Consider the following 20,383-nt stretch of genomic DNA (forward strand, 5'->3'; position numbering starts at 1 on the left):
GTTCATTTACTCTAGTTTTGATCTCATCATGCTCTTGCTGCCTTGCATCTGTGGACTGAAATTATTTGTCATTTTGTGCAACACTGACAGAAATGCAAACAGAAAGGCTTGCATTAGTAGCTACGTATCACACCAACATTTCAGAAGACAGGTTACCTTTTTTGCTGCCTGTTCTTCTTCTACACCATCCCCAATTACAACATATACTACTTTTCTGCCAAACCTTTGCATTATTCGTTCAAAGCAACTTTCTTTTCCTGGAAGATAAATGAGATAAGAGTTCAGAGTGAAGTTACCTGATTAGCTGCATGTTCCTCATCTCGGCCATCTCCAATCACAACATAAGTTATGTTAGTGCCAAATCTGGACACTATACGCTCAAAACAGCTCTCTTTGCCTGAAAAACAAGGCACTATTTATTCAAAATATCAAGTGAGTTACAGTGAAGCCTTACAAAGGATTTTTGGAGTGGTAAGACATTGCTACTACTACTTTTGAAAGGTTCCCAGCCTTAGAGCCAAATCGGGTAAGAAGTAATGAATTCCCTTATTGACACTAAGCTGTTTCAGGTAAAGATAAATTTATTAATTATTACAGGAAAGCCACTAAGGTAAAAGAATTAGCAACTCTGCAAAAATTAATAGGTTAGTGAATTAAACCATACATTTACAAACCATAATACACAAAAGGCACACAGTTATGAATAGAATAGGGAAGTGATCTTTTGGCATCCACCAATGCAGCTTCTGTTAGTAATAGTTTTCATCACCATCTCTGATGTATTATGCCTCGGGAAAAAGTTTGTGGAGCTGTGGCCTTACTTACGTAGAGCTGAATGTCACAGCAGAGGTTATTTTAACACAAGTTCTGCTCAGGTTTGAATTCACAGAACACTTTTCTTCATGGTTTTCTGCACGTTTTTTGTTTTCTCCACCATACTGAGGAATTTCTGAGGCTTTTAATCTGTATCTTTATTCCTTCAGGCATCATTTAAAATAAGGCAACTTTGGAATTCCTCAACATAAAGATATCTCAATATATGCAACGTCTAAATCTTATAACTAAAATTGCTAAGTGTCAAGGAAGTGTTTTGGAATCCATCCATTTCTGGCAGAAAAAAATATTGGTAATGCAGTGTAGTGAGAATGAATGAAAGAATAATTTTCTTACCTATTTTGGTTGCACTGTAAATATTTTCAATAGGAAAAGCTCCTCCTAAACTGTATAGCAGAACTTTCGCAAGTGCTGGGATAAGCTGGGTCGTTGTTACCAACACGTTTACACAATTACTCCTAAAATGAGAGAAACGGTTTAAGTTTAAATAGTTTAGAAACAGTATCCAAATGCTGATGAAATGAACTAGCTGTGAAGAGCATATCCAGATTTCCTCAACATTGACTTTCACTCACACAGTAGTGCTGCTCAGCACCGTCACTTACAGAAAAAGGTACATAAAGCTTTGGAAAAAAATCCTTTAAAAAATATGCAGGGCCTGATTTTTGTAGGAAGTATTCCACAGTGGTTTATAGAAAACAAATCCTTGAAGATGGGTCCACTAAAACAGACATTTAAGACTACCAACTACCTCCAAAAAGAGGCATTTTAATGCTTTGAAAGCACAATTTTCATGCTGGCAATTAGCTGGCAGTAGCCATCGGCAATATAAAGGAGTTAAGAGAACACAAAAACGTTTTTTATTACTCTTTAAGGGAAATAAACAGCCAGTACACATTTCTCCATAATGATATTACTTCCTTCATGTTTCAAGAGTAGGAATATTTCTAAGAGGGAGGATAATCATGGTAATAAGCTGGCATCAAATGGTGAGAATGGAAACTTGAATGGAGAAGTTGTGCTAGCAGCTATACAGCAGAAAACTCAGAGCCAGGCTACTTTAGGCACTGACAGGCTGGAGGCTGGAACATGAGCGTGACCATGGAGTGGTTGGAGTTGAGAGCAAATAATTGTGATTTTTCCTTCTGGCATTTCCACAAATTCCAAGCAAGACCTTAGGTTACTATTTCTGACTTAAGGTATCTCAATTCCCTGTCAATAATGTAAGTAATGTTTAGCTGATTCATGGGTAGCTTCCAAAGATTTACAGTTGTACAGTTCTTTGAAGACAAGACAAAAGACTATCCTTTAACAATTAGGAGTAACTGATAACAGTTTTCCAGACTCATCCACCCGTGCTCAACTGGCCTTCGTTACCGAAAGTCTTTTTGAAGACTAACGATTTGGAAAGGAATGCAGAGCTAAACACAGCTTAAACAATCACAATTTTTTTACTTTTCTCCTGATGTGCTTAGGACACTGTTAAGTAAATAACAATTAAAAGACAAACATATTGCAAAACTTGTTACATTGAAAATAAGATTTTCATGTCTTTCCAAGTTTGTCTTTCCACTTGATGCTAAGTCTTCTCCCAGACATGTTCAGAAGGCAAGATGACTTAATGTTTTTCTTTTTTATGGTTTAAACCTAGGATTTTTTAGGATTTCTGGTAAGATACATATTGCATGGCTGATTAAGCAGCAGCAGTGTTCATACTTTCATTGTTTCAAAGAACAGTACATTTTATGTCTCATTACTAGGAACCCAGATTTTAACTCAGTTAAAAGAGATTTTTGCTTTTCTGAAAACTTCAGGTATATGTTAATATATACTGATTTGCTTGGAAGGACAGAAGGAAAATGTTCTTGTGTTCTGGTATTTATACAGTATTTAGGTAGCACTGTGAATAAGCACAAACATTGAAGGACAGAGCAATGTGGAATTGAGAAAATGCTGTCCACATGATAATAAATTAAAGGCTGGCTCAGAATTCTACAACACACTTTCAATGTACACATATTTTAGAAGACATTTCATACTATCTTTAGTAAATGGTGGAATCACTTAAAATGAAACCACTTTCCACTTTTCCCATGTCATATTCCAAAGTCATAGTACATCTGTTCTGTTCTTTAAAGGCACTCATTTACTGTAAGCTAAAATGCAAAAAATAGCCATTACATATCCAAAACTAGAACCTTTTTTTACAGTAGACTCAGATACATACCTTGTGCTGATAATTGATAATGATTTAAGTGCATTTGTTAGCCAGGAGTCTGTCAAAGCTTCAATCTCTGCTCTTAATTGCAACCATGCATCTCTTTTAGCGGGACCCAGAAGTCCTTTTATGTAAAAGAGAAAGAAAAATAGAATTAAATTCTGTATTAGCTGGAATGTATTGGGGTTTATGGTAATTGTTTATATTTTAAATTCCACTAGAACTTGAACAAATATCAAAGAGAAAATCTATTGTCTTCAACCATCAGTAAATCTTTGGTTTTATTTGTACTTCACTGCATCAAGCAATGTCAGAGAATATTTTAGATACTAATAATTAGTTAGATTTTTTCATCTATTCAGGCCGCTTTACTGCATTTCAAAGTATACGTTTCAGAAATACATATTTTTTAAACCAACTCCTCACATGTATCTTACTCTCAAATTATCAGAGGCAGTGACAAGAAGATCCATGTCATCAGGGTCACAAGCAGAGACAGTCACAAAAGAAGGTACTTTAGAATAAACTGGCCTTTGCAGTATCTGCATATGTTTAAAACTGCCCTGCTTATGACTCTGTATATAGGTGAACTGCAGGTTACACACATGAAAATACATTTGTTTGCTGATGGTTTGCTCTTCATGTCCTATTGTAGTTAGTAATGATAGCTCCTTCTATAGCATTTACAGCCCTCGAACAGCTGCACATCTTATGTTCTCAGATCTCACTCTTTAAAAGCTCAAAATCTCTTCTTGTGTATAAATTGTAAGATATTTAAAAATACCCAGCCTATTGAACATTGAGACATGAATTCTTTGGAACCAAGATATTTTAAAATTAGATTTCGTCCTGGAAGAACAAGGAAGCAGGCTTCATGCCCTTTAGTATCCCTCTTCTAACACCCTATGTACCCAAGAAATGGTGTGACTGTCTTCAAAAATCTGAAATGAAGCAACCTAAAAATATATAGATTAGTCTAGCCTTCTGTTGCCTTCTAGCCACTATTCTGAAATAAACAGATAAATACGTGATAAGTAGGTTATTAAAAAGGCTAAGAAGTAGAGGATGAATGAATAAACTTGCCCACTAAGGATGAATTATATTTCAGAAGCAGGATTTCTGGGAGTACAATGCATCATGTATCTGCATTCTGTCTTTGCAATGATTGTTCCTCTTAGTGCAATTCCTTATGTTGTGCTCTTGGACTTGAGCTCTTACCAGTGTAAAAGGTTTTATGAAATGCAACAGCTTTAGAATCTTAGATGCATTAAGAAAACCCAGTAAATGTTTGGTTAATACTGGCTCAAGAATTATTAGTATACAAAAACTATTCATGACACCAATAAAGGGCAAGGGAGGGCAAGTGAAAGTCAGACCTCTACTACCACCTATTGCTTCATCCCTTGGCATGTAAAAACTCTGAACTACTAAGAGTGAAAATACATGACTGTGGCAATTATTGAAGACTTCTAAGTATTCCCTGTTCTCACAGTCTCTTTTTGAATGGATCAGTTGACATATTCACCTCCTCAGAAGAGGGCTGGCTGTCTCTGCAAGTCACAGGACTCTCCACAACAGATTCTTTTCGTTCTGCTGCTCAGTTACCTACATGTCTGCTGGTGAGGACATGAGCAAGTCCATGAAGTAAAACAGTAACAGGAAAGCTCTTGGCCCAAATGAGACTTGGACTTATTGAGAACACAACTGTGCAAGCTACAGAGTCAACAAAAGGGGTTATTGGCATGGTAGTGCTAAAATTTTCTTGAATCCACTGGTGAAAACAGACTAGCAGGTACCCAGCAGAGTTCAGGAGACTGTGTTGTTACCAACTAGATCATGAAAATGTAGGATGGAAATGGCCATCCACAACCAATTTGTGCTGTGGAAACTATACAACATCTTTCCTAGAGGCAGCGTATTTGAGATAGAATAAGTGGTTCAACCAATCAGTACAGTAAGAATACCTGGGTCTAAAGCAGGAAGATGGGCTCTGTTGGAACCAAATGAAAGCCTACTTGGTTTTTCCAACTCTTTCTCCTGCACAACAGCATAACACTGGCTTTGCTGCTCCAGTCAGTAGCTTTCAACAGCCCATAGTCCAGTCACATCACTTTCCATTCCCTCAGTGGCTTCCCAGGCACATTCACTTGGTAGGAGTTCATCACCATGCAGTTTAGACTGATCAGCAGTATAGGTTCATTTTGACAATTAAACTCACCTCCTATGTTGTTCTTGTAAGTATTATACAACTCTTTTACTCTTCTGTAACGGAAAGCCAGCTTCCTCATCCAGTCAACCCCTCCTCTTACACCTGTTGGCAGACAAAGGTTTGCACTACTTGCAGCTGCATGGAAGCCATCAGTTGCAAAACTGTAGGTACTGCAAACACCCAAAATACAGTAAAAATAAATACAATGTATTCCTGTAAATGCTCAAATTATTTAATCATTGAAAATAAAAAAATAAACAAATGCTGTATCTTACCTTAGGTCTTGTCCATTATCATCAGAAGAAACATCATCTATATGAACTTGATCACACTCCTGTTGAAAACAAACAAACAAACCCAAATGATAAGTTATCTTATGGAAGAGTGTAATTACCATTCCTGGAAGTCTTCAAAAGGCATGTGGATATGGTACTTGAGGATATGGTTTAGTGCTGAACATGGTGGGCTAGGTTAACGGTGGGCTAGTTGGACTAGATGATATTAGAAGTCTTTTCCAACCTTAATGATTCTATGATTCTATGCTCACCACAGGCTTAGTACAGATGTTGAAGAAAGGACCGGTGCAGTGCACCAACTACACCAGAAGATGGCAGAGTGGGTACACTCACAGTTTCCTATCACCATCATTGTCTTTAAAATAATAAAACCTTCAACTCCTACATAGTGTAAATTACTAGTTAAAACGGGCCTTTAGAAAAGCAATATGCAATTTTGGTGTAATTTTAGATTATTTTAATTGTAAAATCCCAACAATTGCAAGTCTCATTTATAGTCTCCTTAGTATACCAGTACTTAAAAATCACCTAAATCATATTTTCCCACTCCCTAAAAGCTAATGATAATGAACCTCAACAGGCATATGACTTATGTTAAGTAGTTTGGACATGTATCAGGTTCTTTTATTAATTTATGCAAGTGCCTTTTGCTGGGAAATCACAGATAATCATCAATCCTCAAGAACTTCATTATTCCCTGGTTTTGGAAGGGATGGAAGCAACATGAGGGAACTGAGGTACACTAGAAAACTGAACTCCCCTCCAAGATGGTTTTATAATTGGACAGCTATCAAATATCCTTATCTGAACAGTGGTTATAGCAGAAAGGTAAGAAAATGGGGGGGAAGCACAGTAAATAAATAAGTCAAGCCATCACGCATCATATTAACTGTTTTCAGCAGCTGTTTGAACTAACATCTTAACCCAAGGACACACCTGAAATTCAATGTCCAGAGATTTTACTTTGCTGTATGTAATTTTTTAATATTTAAAATAGTTATTGTTAACATAGTCCTAAGATGTTTTAAGGAAAAGTTCAAGGATGTATTTAAAAATTACTCCCCAATTAATACTTTCCAATATTTTACTCTCCTTACTTAGGCAAAATGAGATTGAGCTTTCAAAATGCACAGCTCTGTGCCTCAAAGAAAGAGTTGTCTGAGTCATCTATGTCAAATAAAGTTGCTGACAAGCAGCACTTAATTCAAGCTCTCTGTGACATGCAAGAAGACACAGTTCTAAGTTTCCAATCTCTGTCTCATAAGAGTGCTAAGTTGTACAGATAACAGATAAGTCTGAGCAGAGGAGTTATTTCCAAATGTGTATGCCACAAGTTCCTAGAGTGTGAGTTGGGGAAATTAACATTTCATCTGTTTTGTCTGCTTTGCAATGAACGAAAACTTAAGAGATTTTACCCATGTGAAGTAAGTTGTTATAAAAAATATTAGCAATTTTTTAATAAAATAAATATATATGATTTCATTTTCAAATACGCAATTTCATTTCATCATACAAGCAATCATAATTTAAAATATTGAGTCAAAGCTAAAAAAATGAGTTATCAAACTCTGCTCATCTGGCTGAGTCCATTAAGACAGGTATGACAGAGATGTGTTCAAGGAACAGAAGTGAAGCATTCTTCTCCCCACTGGAGAAATAAAATTTTTTTGGTTCTGTTTGAGGAGATTATCTTGAGCTGTAGAATATTTTAAAGAAGCTGCTCTGGGATGTAAACAGTAGACGAAAAGAGAAAGTAAAGGGGAAGGGGTAGCTGAAATAAAAGATTGATTTCTTTACCCTTATTTATTATTTACACTCCAGAAAAAAAATGCAACTATGCTTCACCCCATGTAGCACAGGAACTCAAAAATCAAGAAAAAAAGCCCCACTCTTTATTTTGCAGTATCTAGCTTCCTAATCACCTTCACAGGTTTCCCTGGAACTGGTGAAAGTTTAAAAGTTTAAAAATAATTTCTGTGGATTTGAAGGTGTACTATTAAATGAAGGGCACACAAAAGCCTTGATGGATAAGTCAGTTTGGATTTTGTCAATCCTTTCAGCTACATTGTTCCAGCCTTGAAAATTTCAGATAACTGTTCTGTTGATAATTTCATTATTAAATTAAATATCAGTGGGTGGCAAAGGCTCAGCTGTTTACTTTTTTTTTTTTTGGTTGTCTCACAGTTTGTTCATTGTGATTCTGTGATTGACTCCAGGAACAGGAGGGTGCCATGCAATTTTCTGATTACTTGTCCCTTGAAGAAGGTTGTTAAATATACAGGAGACCAATCCCAACAGCACTCTCCAGCTTACTCCTTTTCCCCCTTCATCTTCTTCTCTCAGCATACTGGCAACTTACATTTGCTGAGCATCAAATAACTCCTGTGCTTACAACTCCTTGCTTTTGTTTACTTTGTTTTCTTGTTTACTTACTACTTCAACTGTTTACCTTTTACAAGTTCACTTGTGTCAAAAAAACTTGCCATAAAAAAAAAAAAAAAGCAGATGGGTTGAGCAGATTTGAGATAGTTCTCTACTTTTTCTCAAAAGAAACAGGAAACTGGTAGCACAACACATCATCTCCCCATAACACCAAACAGTTATGGGGAGGAAGGAAAGAAAGCAAGTTCTCTGACACTGTAAATGTTAAAGTAAAATACTTTTCACATCAGCTGCAGTACTGGTTAAGCTGAAGTCACAGTGGCTCATTGTCAGTGCAAGGTCAAAACTTAAAAAACATAAAAATATATTTCCTATTACTGTGACTATAGGAAAGGAATCTAGGTACAATATCTAGCTTTTGCTTGAACCAATACTAACTTAAATTATATCTGAGTGCAGCCAATTCTTTCCAGTGATTTTTAGAGCCTGAAAATTTGAGAATACAGAATCAACAAATCATCCATAAATATTATCTTCCTGAAATGGACAGTAATTTCATTATCCAGTAAAAACACTGACTTACCATACTGAACACAATATTGTTATTAATGAGAGGATATTCAGCACTATGCTTTCTTAGGCTATACAGAAAACTCTTTTCAATGTATATGCTTCAGTCTCTGTTAAAACTAGTTTGACCTGCCTCCCAAATTCTGAGACTTACCTAAATCCTATTTTTTATTTCTCATTTCTATTTCTAATGAAGAAAAAAAAAAGAAAAAATCTCCTTTAAAATAAGGTAAGATTATCATAAAAATGGAAATATAATTCAGTTTGTTGGAAACAAATACTCTTTTTTCTTCATTGTCCTGAGAGTAGAGGGGGATAACCGAATTGGAAGACTCACATCTGAGTGCCTACTTGTAATTTATAGAAATTGAGGGGGTTTGTATGTATAAAATGCCTTACCAACATTTCTAAAAGCTGTCTTAAAATTAATATTGAAATAGGGAGAAAATCTTATTCTTTACCTAGCTGACAAGAGAATTCCTTAGTTGGATATAATAACAAAACTGAGTCCCATCTCTAAGTGTTGTTTAGGCACACGAACCTTTTAGAGCACCAGACTCCTATTTTTATGGCAAAACACCAACTGCCCTCCCAAGCAATACTTCTCAAGGTACCTAAAATTTATACACTGAGAATGCAATAGCTGGAGAACAGTCTAGCCTGAAATAGAAGTGCAGCTTGGCTGATTAGAACATGGGTTACTGGGTCAGCAGGGAATGAATGTCTCAGCAGATCAGAATTTCTGCATCAGCAACCATTGTAGTGAGACAGATTTGCATAAAGGAAGGAAAACTTTATTTCTGTGATAACTTCAATAACTTGGTTATTATTACTAGACCCTGGTATGTAACCAAGAAAGATAGGGGAAAAAAGAGAGCGTAGAGGACATTGTGACTGAAGTCAATATTACAGGAATAGAGGTTCAGTAGTACATTAGAGTTGTCATGTCCAGTGCCTCGAGGTTTATTGTGGGATGAAGATGGAAGCAAGATAGAAGGTAGGGGACATGAGGGCTCACCATTAAAAAAGTGAGATGACGAAAGGATAAGTAATCAGCCTAGTAAAAAAAGGCCTATCTCACTTCCTCCAGTAAGAACTGAAGGTCTCATGTCCATGCTTGATCAGCAGCTCAGCACTCAGCTCTGCTCTCCTTGTGAGGATGGAGAGAGAAATACAAAGACAGATGGAGAGAGGAGGAGAGACGAGAGACCCCAAGTCAGAACCGGGGAATTCTCAGAATTCATCACATGTTCATCATGCAGATTCACTAGAATATTCAGTAATGGCCATGTGCTCTGCAAACATATTTAAAAAGACAGATTTATTCATCAGTTTATTAAAGGATGCCTCAACATACTTTGCCACATTTTCTTATTTGCTAAGAAGATAGAAAATTGCTAGTCTTCTCACTTCTGCATATATGCCAGATTGTATGCATACAACTCATCTCAGTACATGAACTCTGGAATTTTATAAGAGAGGTATATTTTGGTAATTTTATAAGAGAGTTGGTTTTGAAACAAAGATTAATTCTATAAAATGCTTAATTTCTTCTAGCAGCTGTGATTATTGATTGCATATAGAAACTGTTTTTAATCAAATCAAACTGACTGAGTTACGAGACTCTCCAAGATAGTCCCCAAGTAGTACTTTTTGATTTATCTACAACTGGAAACTATTTGGATACTGTTCAAGCTCTGGAATGAGCTGGTGCATGAGTTTTTGGACAGGATATTAAAAGCTCCTGACAAAGACTATCCAAAATGTGATGATCCACCTATGAAAGCTGAACCTGTGATTTGTAAAGAAAATAAAAAATGAGAGAAAGGTAAGAAGCTTCAATAGCCATAAGCAAGAATAAAGAGGGATGGAAGGAGGGCAAAGCTCCATTTTTGCTGAACTCCTCCACTCGAACTCAGCACAAGATTGAAGAACTCTGGGTATATTCTACCAAATTGCTTAAAATTCATTCGTGTTGCATGAAATCTGAATGTACAGGGGCAAAGGTCTGCTAAAGAGAAATTGAAGAAATGCTTTGGAAAATTTATTTGGTGTCTCTCTCTGGTACAGGGCACCAGAAGAAGAACATTCACCAAATGCACTTGAACTGTCAAGGGATGACTCACTAGGACTGCAATAAAACACTGGGAAAGGCATGTCCAGGGTTTTATTTCTTAGGTTTCTGCTGCTGGAAGGAGGAAGTGCAGCTCAGTGGGGTGAAGTAGATTCTAGTTTCTAGACCTAAAAAGATCTAAGAATAGATGAGGTCTACAAGGGCTAGCAAAGGCAACCACACACTGGTACCTTCTGCTTTTCTTACTGCCTACAGTTGTTGAAGGAACAAAAGACACACTAAAAAAATCAACATCCCAGGGGATGGAAAAATCTCACTTATTTTTATTTTTTTCTATTCTCTCACCAGAGACCTTCCTCTGGGATTCTGAACAAAACCTCCACGTCTTCCAGCTGCCATTAGCGGCAAATATCTGTCCACAGAGGGAAATCTGGGATCCCCTTTGAATAAGAATACAAGTGTTTTAGACCAGGGGAAGGTCTGAAAAGCCCATAGTTTAATTTGAAAACTGTTTTTCACCCTGTCTCTTGATGCACATGGTTATAAGACTATCATTTTCCACGCTAACAGATCCAGACTCCCAGAGTGAAATAAAAAACCTGTGAAGCCCAGCTGATGAGCGTGCTTCCCAGGCCACTGTCCCTGCAGTAGTCCTTCCATGTGCTTCTGACAGGTAATCTGTCCACAGCAGGCACTCCCTAGGGAGAGGTCTTTTCTGACCAGTTGCCAAACTGTACACCCTGGGTATACTGTGACAACACATGTGGTTGCCTGGTTACCTTGGGAAAAGACATCACTGATGAATACATTATAGTCCCAGCTCTCTGATGCTGCAGTCTTTGAGGTAAATGAAGAATTTTCTCCATTTGAACAAGAAATGGGGCCCTGTGGCTAAAAGGCTACTCAGGTATGTCAAGAGAAGAACACAGACTCTTGTGATCAGATGATGGCACCCACTGAAAGTGAATATAAAGAATTTCAAGAGAAGAACGTGAGGCACGTATGTTCCCCTCCTGGAGATGACAGCAGACAGCTGAAAAGATGGCTATAGGACATAGAAAGGAATGGGTAGTTTGCAGATTGTCTCTCTCATTGAGTTTCATGGAAGGACTCTGGTGCCACAGGAAGTCAGTGCCACCTGGCTAACCTCTCTCTGATTAGAGTAGGACCAACCTAAAGACTACAGAGGCAGTAAATGTCACACACAATAAACACTAATGCACAGCAAATCCATCATGTTAACAAAACAGGAGCAATGGTGTTTACGTTCCTTTGATTCTTACCTCTAAATCATTAAAAAATAAATGTGTGTCAGCAAGATTAAAAATCATTTCTTCCATTCTCAGTCCAAGCGTCACTGCCATTGGTGGATCCTTAAAAAACAGAAAGCAAGGTTAACTACTTACACACTTGTAAGTTATGTCAGAACTACCTTAAAAATTGCTGTATTCAAAGTGTTTTGAAAAATTAACATAGTAAGAAATTTCTCTGAAATCCTTTCAGTATTGAGCTACTTTAATATGATGCTGTAAGAAGAGACTGCTAAACCTGTGCGAGAAAATCTGGGGAGCTGTGGATGTTGAAAAATCAAGCTTTTTGAAAGCTGAGGAATTTACAACCTGGCTGAACTGACAGGAAAAAACCTGGTGGCCATAAACATACAGATAAACAAGCATAAAGAAGGCTGGAAACGGGGAAGGAACTTTTCATTAAAGAGGTATGTAGGAAAAATACTGTGATAGGAAGGCGTGACTTAAGTGGCCTTTTCCATTTCTAATGTCTCTGCTTTACAAAAATACAAAAGGTAGTCTGAACCTATGTTCATCTCCCCAAATTCAGTTTCACTTTGGATAAATCATCACAGCCTTGGCTATGCTTAGGTCTACATTGCTTCTTTCTCACACTTTCTTCCACTCCGGTATGTAGCTTCAAACCTTGCACTTGATCAGTCTCTGTCTCTGTATTTCCCCTTCTTCCATGAAGGCACTCAATGATGAATTTCTGGTCTTTCCTTTATGATTTTACTGCAGCTATTCATTCAACAAAGTGCCTACAATCTATGGCACGATTCTTTAGCTGGCCCACGGGAATGGGAAATGTTGTAAGTTGGTAAGTTTGTTTGTTTGCTACAGATCACCCCTTCATTTCTGTAGAAATACTAGGTTCTTGTCCCTGGATGAGATTCATTCAAAATGTCCCATTTGTTGGTACGTTGACTTTCACACTATCAAACTGCTCTATCTCAGCAAGAGATCACAAACCTACCGATCTGCAATAACGCTATCTGAGAGCATTAAGTGTATAGCAAACGTAAGGTAATTAATTTAACTTTTCTAGGTTTGCTAGGACATAGTAAAACAAATTTGCATTACTTTACATTTGTTTTAGAATAATAGTTCCTGGTGCTTTGCTGACATCTGGCAGTTAGTTTGATTACTGTCTTAATTATCTGCCTGAGCTTGTGGGGTTAAGTTAACTTTTTAATGCTTAATGTACTGCAATGGACTTTCAAAATACATGTGATCCTCTTCTCGTTAAAATATGAAAAAAAAAAGACTATATTCCATAATTTAAACTTTGATTGACACTATCAAATTTTCAGAAATCCCTTCTTACATACTTTGAGATTTAAAGTCTAGAAGTTTACCAGTATGTAGCAACAGAATCACACAAAACCTCAGGTGATCATTTGTTAGTATTTGGATCAAAGGCTTCCCAACCAAGATCAGACACCCACTACTCCAGGGCTTCACAGTGACAGAATAAAAGATGGCTTCTGCACTGAAGCACTTAATAACTAATGGTAAAATCTAAAACACAGACATATTTCGACTCTTGCTCACAAAAAAGTCATACCTGAAGGGGAGAACAGTATTCAAGAAATTATAATGATCCAAAGTTAGATCAAATACTTTCAGCAAAAGGAAATATTTTTATGTTGACCCTTGAACTGGTCTAGACTACCTTTCAGAAATAAAAACCAAATGCAGTGCCCAGTAACAGAACTTCATCCCCTCTGTCTTCTGCAGTCATATTTACTGGATTTGAAAGTCACATGGCTAAAGGCAGCAGCAAGTGCAAAGGTCAGTTTTCCAAGAGGATGATCAAGGAACACACATTAACAGATTTGTAAAACTCATGTTAGGTACTTAGAACACAAGTAATCAAAATACCCTGGATTCATGAGATTCCTCATCAAGCCATGATGTTTTTATCAAAATGTCATCACATATAAACATGTGTTTGCATTTTTCTTTTTCTGTGCACGGTTAATTATAGATTTTTCTTCCTAGATAAAATACAGTAGAGAGTATTTGCAATATGCTTCTTTGCCTCAATCCTACAAACACTAAGGCATGTGCATAACTTTATGAACAGGTGGTAATTCATTATTATTTATGTAAGTTACTCACTGGACTGCGTCCAAAGCTGTAATCTCACTTTTGATTCTCATCCTTTTTTACCCCTTTCTGGGTAGAAGCAGACTCGAATGTGGAAATTTGCTGTAATGTATTCCATTATAATGCAATTTGTTTTTACATCAACTACCACCTATGTATGACAATTTCCTGCCTTGCCTATTATAGTTGAAAGACATTAAATGTGACAAAGCTTTTATGATTTTCTTATTAATAGTAGTTTTGTAACCAACTCTGCCTGACTTTATTACTATTAATATGATATTTCTTATGTTCCTGTTTTGACAAAAGTATGAGAAGGATATTGAGAGGTACTACATGAAAAAATAAAATAAAGCAAAAAAATTTAATTTCAGCTTAGCACAAAATTGATATGGGATCTCCCCATAACAACTTCTGCTAAGGAGAGTCACTGGAATTGAATTCTCAAGGCATGAACAATTTTTCCCTTAATAAATTGACCAAAACTTGCACTGCAACTGTTTAACAGGAATCACACATCACGTTCCAGCTCTTGCCATGTTAAGTTATTTTCTTCACATATAAAATAGGCAAAAAAAAGAAGATTTGTCAGGGTCTTGTGGTTTTATGCTGTTTGCACAACGTGGAGGAACATCACAATCATCGTTTTACAGTCTTTCAACTTGAAGCAGAAGTTACAGACTGATTCAAGTGGCACAAAGGACTGAGTGTTGAAAAGAAAGCAAGAAACTTGCAGTTGATACAGATTTTAGCACAGCAAATTGGAAAACTTTAATAAGAGGCAGACTGAACTTCTGCCAAAATAGTATTTTCAGCTACTCTGCACAAACACACACAAAAGAGGAAACAATGATTTTAAAAAAAACCCCAAACAAATCTGGAAGTTTTCCCCAGATAATTTGTAGAATAAAGAACAACTCTTTGGCCCTCAGAGGCATGATGTTAGCCAGATATCATTAGTGTGCAGAAAAATCAAGACCAGCTAAAGTAGCTCTGTATACCAAAATACAAATTACTTTAGTTACGTTCAGATGAAGGCACTACTCTGGAGCCAGACTGTCTGCCTGTGGATTTCTGTACTAGACTGGTCCATCCACTGGAATGCCTCCTGGGAGACTAGATAAAAATATCCTAGGAGGACCAATATTTATATGTATGTTTTGACCAAGAGGAAAGTGACTGTAATAAAGCCCCAAAAGCTCAGTGTCCATTAGTAGAAGAAATCTATTTAATACTGTCTTGGAAATCAGGTTTCAGCAGAAGATGTTCAAAATCATTTCATTTCTTGGAAAAAAAATACAGACACCAAACTGACTTTTAGAACACCTCAGAAAACAAAGAGATTACTGTCAGGTAGATTTCTTGTGACAGCAATTTGGATCCATAAAGCCTTAAAAATAAGCATGAAAACAAGCAAAATATATGAATAGTATTGTAGGAAGTAGTTTTCAATGGGTGGCTGTCCTGAACAGACTCAGAACAAAACTGGCCTCTGGGAGAAGTGGAAATGCTTTATTTAAATACCAATATTTTTAGCTTAGGGACAGTTCCCTATATTATGTAGGAATCTCACATTTAATTTCAGCTCTAACTCTCTCATAGGAGGCACCTGTCCCAGGAGAGATTCATATGGGTGGTAACGGATGAAGAGAATATATCTCTTCTTAATAATCATATGTGGTGGTTGATGAAGGAAAACTCACATACTCCATAGAGAGTTTCTGTTCCATGCTCTCTAGAAGGTGGTAGGAAAATCAACTCAGAGCTCTCAGACAAGGAGGGAGTGAATGGAGAGGACAACTGGAGGCGATGAGAGGTACACTGTTAATACAGGCGAACAAGAGAATATTTATGAGTGAATTCGGGAATGTCATCATGGGTGTTAATGGCGACAAAGTTTTTCTGCTTAATGACTGGACAAGCAGAGAGTGAGCAGTAAAAAGCTTCTGAGCCCTTTCAGAGAAGTATACAAGGCCTCCCTGACAGATTTCTGTAATTGTAATGTTATCAAAAATGGCAAAATATGATAATCAAGTGTGGATTTATTTTGATTTTTGCACTTGGAAATCACATTCTCTCCCTTCTAAGCTCACAAAGGAATTTTTTTCTTTTTTTAACTAGTTGTATCTTGAGTCACATCATTTATCTTGGCATCCTTATCCTCTTGGTCAACCTCGGAGTAATGAATGCAACATAAATGCTGGGATGTAGACAAAACTCCAGCTTAATCAGCCTTCAACCAGCAAGAATAACTGGAATGCAACAGAACAAAGAATATTCACTGTTCACAGGGAATAAGAATGTACCTCGTAAACTTTAAAGAGATGATATCTCCTAACACATGTCCTGTCACATCAACCAGTGCTCACTTAAGAGCTCAGCATTGTAGAAAAAGATATCTGCCAACTGGTGTTCAGCTGCAAAAACCATCATTGTCCACACAAGTCACAATATACCAGCTCCAATGCCAATGTTTGCAATATGCTACTGCAATAAGTAATTTAAAATAGAAACGTACTAGTTTTATGAAGAACAAAGCAGATGAGCAATGAGCTAAACAGCAAGAGGTACTCTTATTGCTGGGAGGCAGCATGGTTTCCCTGAAACCTAACACAGCTGCAGCATAGTTTTTATTCCCTTTTTATGTTAGCTTTGACCAGCCCAACAAAATAACCACTACACCAAAAGTCACAGAGAAATACTCACAGGTAGAAAACATCAAGGCACAGAATATCCTCTGGGTAAGTTTTATATTTAAAATTAAAAGAGACACATTGACCAACCTCTGGCCAAGTCTCTTCCAGTTCAGTTGCTTTGAAGCTATACTCTACTGGTGACCAGAGAAGTAGTTTGCTCTGTGTTTTAAGTGAGATGCTTACAGCTGAATCCAACAGCTTAAATCTTTGAGGAAATTTTAATTTTGCTTTTAACACGGTTATTATAACGGCTCTAGAAAATCCTGAAGTCAAATAACTATCACACCACGCAAAGTGCTGAACAAGTATATACCAAGGAGAGTGTCCATTCTCAACTTCATAAACCCTCAGGCATAAGTCAGAAATTTGTTGTTCTCTTGACAAATATACAATCTGAAACTTGCCTACTGGATCCAGGCCTTCCCAAATATTCTCTGCCAATGAAAGCCCCCATTGCCTATGGGAATGTTGGTTTGCCTTTTCTTTTTCTACTCCAACCACTTCTTAAACAGTAGAAATATTTTTAAAGAGAAAGTGTTTATCTCCAGGTACAACTGCGGCTCTCAAGTGCTTCTGCACTCACACACAGATCTTCGCCAGGCCATAATATGCTGCACCTCTCCTCACTGCATACCTGCACAGCCTGAATTGAAGCAGAACAGAGAGATTAAAAGACTAATTTCTGAGTTTTTCTTTTCACCTGGTTACTGAAAGAAACTGGGAAAGGAGCTGGTGAAAATGAGGAATGAAAGTTTGCATGTCAAGGAGTAGATGGGAAAGAACTGTAGGTGAATATCCTTGCCTGTCTGTATATTCACATTAGCTCTATACTCGCTCCTTCCATCTCATCTCACTCTCTCCTTGCAAGTATGAAATGAGCACACTTGATAGAAACGGTATAAGGAGATGCCTTCCCTTAAAGCAATGTTCAGATTAACAATACATGCTATTCTCATGTAGAAAATTTAAATATGGGTGATAGGGAAAATTCTCCTTTTCCTGTGAGGGTTTTTTTTGGTGGGGTTTCTTTTTTTGGGAGTAACTCAGTTATGTTATACAAAATGAGCTCATAAAATACATGTGGAAGAACATGGTATGCACAGCTGAGCATCTGTGTGACATTAGATGCCTTTATTTTTTAAAATCAGACAGCAAATCATCCCAATTAAATAATTTAATATCACCACTATTTCTTTTTTCATTGTTAAGTAATGATTTTATACCACCTTTCCAGGACAAAGAGCTCTCTCAAGACTTTTGAAAGACCTTTGTGCTCACACAGCTTCTGCTGACAACCTCACAGTTCCTGGACTATTTACTCTCATAGCAACCCCATTCTCATAACAATCCAATCTTCAATATCTGTATTAAGACCTTGTGTAAAGATGGGAATCATATGCAGAAAAGATAAGGACTACATTTGTTAACAATGTCATGCATCAGAGGCTGATCCAAGTCCATCTGTGGTATCTTTCTCTTCTCCCATTTCTAACCTCTTAGGCAATTAGGCTCAGACACATCCCACCTTAAGTTTAGTCAGCACTTCAGTGACACGCAAAAGCTAAAGCCTGCTCATGATAAGCTCTTCCTGCATTCCCTTTCCTACTGCTCTAGCCACCTTGCAGTTAACAATATATATATTTGAATTTCACTGGTAATTACTCATTACATTCCAAACAAATTGTACGTAAATATGGCAAAGGCAGTCACTGCAGGAAAGAAAAAGTCTACAGTGCCTGGAAATGAACACCTTTCCTCTGTTGTGTGGATGCCACCTATCAGTACCAAAAAAGAAAAGAAAAACGAAAAGAAAAAATATTTTACTTAGGAATTCCCTGCCTTTTGCTTCGTAGTCATCCATGACATTTGTTTACTGATGTTGATCTCAGTTACCCTTGAGATACTCTTGGTTTGTAGAAGTCGACTTAAACTACTGTTAGTACAACTGGCTGTTAATATGCCATTACTGTTCTAAAGTCTCTGTATGAAGAGTCAGTTTTAGCAGCACATGTGTTCTTAAGAACAATGGTACTGGGATGTTTTCAAATATCCTTACTCCTAACTAAGTGGGAAATGAAGAGGAATTACATTTCTGTTGCAGTTTCCAAACTTATCCACAGATGTTTTGTGAGCTGGAAAATGTGCTCTGAATTCATTAAAGTTGATTTAGGAAACGTCTTAAGGGCACAATCAAAAAAGAATGAAAGGAATGACTGCATCACTGGAGCAATTCAAAAAGTCCTATGGCAGACTATAGGCTACTCTCAAAGTCATAGAAATGTTCATGTTCAGCTAGGTTTGTCTCTTGTTTTGAAAACTATTAGTTGGAAATGGTTCTGACAAAGTCACTGTTGTTACAATATTTGAAAAACAGTAGAAGAGGATTTCTTGACAGAGTACTGAAATGTGCACAGATTTGGCACTGTGAAGCTGCAAAGCAAGCAAAGCTGATTTTTTTAAAAACACATGAATAACTATCCTTATCTTAGAATTCCAGAAATTTAGATTTTTCACTTGTTCTCTGATTTTTCCTATTTATTTTTAATAACCAAAAAAGGCTGCTCACATGGAACACTGGCCCATCCATGGTTATAATCCACAGGTTTTGGCTTTGGACATTTCTAACCCACCGGATGGAGAGGTAGGTGTGAAAAGCATTTCTGTAATATACTATTTCTCACATGTTTTTCTCAAGCATCTGATTCTGGTCAGAATAAAGAGTCTGAAAAGATGCTAAACAATCGCTTTATCTGACAGAGTATGAACATGGTTATGTTATGTTCTATGGTTATGTTCTTAAAAAGTAATACCTTTGCATTCATTTCACTGGAATGGCACAACACATAGAAAACTATGTATGTACATACCAACATTCCCCTTGTCCATTTTCTTCCTCCCACATATTTGCTTAAATTTTTTTTTCATTTTATTCAGGCCTTTAGCTCTACTCCTCCCACCAGTCTGCTCCTGTTGCTATGCACCAGCCCCTTCTCCTTTGCCGGAGCAACCATTTCCTGGGCTCCTATTACCAGTACAGTGGGGTTCACTGCTGACTCAGCAAGGGAGCTTCTGCTCTTGCAGGCTGCCACTGCCTCTCTTTGCCTCCCTCACTCTTCTTCCTACTCTCAGGCTCACTGCTCCTTTTCGACTCATGGGAGGGGAGATGATGCTTAAAACTACTTAAGAGACAGTTTCACTCCCCAGCATTACTCACCCCAGAGCCAGCCAAGGGAACCAAAGATTTCACAGAAAAGGTGGGGAGTCAAAGAATAATATCTGCAGCTGGCACTGAAATAGATCAGACTCTTACTTACTCACCCTGATTTATCAATTTCCCATAAATTCATCCACCACTCCAGTTTCTTATTTCTTCCTCTACGCTTCCAGATACCCTCAGTTATTTCCATTTGTGCACTTCATCTATTATCTCCCTGCAACATCTCTTCCAACGTCAGAAACCTCACCCCTGTTCCTCTATAAACTCTTCCCTCATTTGCAGCATCTGCTTCAGTCCTTATATACTGTGCTTAGGGTCTGTCTCATTTCTGTCCTTGACTTCTTCGCATTAACCCTCTGAAAATGGGATTTCCTGTACACTTTCCCCCCAACTATGACCAAGCCATAATGAATGTGGGAGGTGAAAAACATATATATATATATATATATGCAAGCCAGATAGCTCTGATAAAGTGAATTGACACAG

At 37.3% G+C, this 20,383-nt stretch overlaps 1 protein-coding gene across 3 annotated transcripts in view; it reads right to left on the reverse strand.

The window, feature by feature from the left end:
• The window catches only part of EYA4 (EYA transcriptional coactivator and phosphatase 4), a 151,533-nt gene that overhangs the window by 6,101 nt on the left and 125,049 nt on the right, over positions 1 to 20,383 (reverse strand). For 2 of the 3 annotated variants that reach the window (XR_004356066.1, XR_004356065.1), the window contains exons 14-19: positions 11,867 to 11,956; positions 5,537 to 5,595; positions 5,271 to 5,431; positions 3,062 to 3,176; positions 1,171 to 1,292; positions 157 to 397 (exon numbers count right to left, since the gene is read on the reverse strand). Coding sequence is in view for 1 of the 3 variants with exons in the window: in XM_032683021.1 (XP_032538912.1) it covers positions 297 to 397; positions 1,171 to 1,292; positions 3,062 to 3,176; positions 5,271 to 5,431; positions 5,537 to 5,595; positions 11,867 to 11,956 (648 nt within the window). In the remaining 2 variants the exon portion in view is untranslated. The remainder of the gene's footprint in view (positions 1 to 156; positions 398 to 1,170; positions 1,293 to 3,061; positions 3,177 to 5,270; positions 5,432 to 5,536; positions 5,596 to 11,866; positions 11,957 to 20,383) is intronic. The other variant, XM_032683021.1, reaches the window with a different exon arrangement.

The sequence above is a fragment of the Chiroxiphia lanceolata genome, chromosome 3, assembly GCF_009829145.1.
Source record: "Chiroxiphia lanceolata isolate bChiLan1 chromosome 3, bChiLan1.pri, whole genome shotgun sequence".
Taxonomy (NCBI): Eukaryota; Metazoa; Chordata; class Aves; order Passeriformes; family Pipridae; genus Chiroxiphia; species Chiroxiphia lanceolata.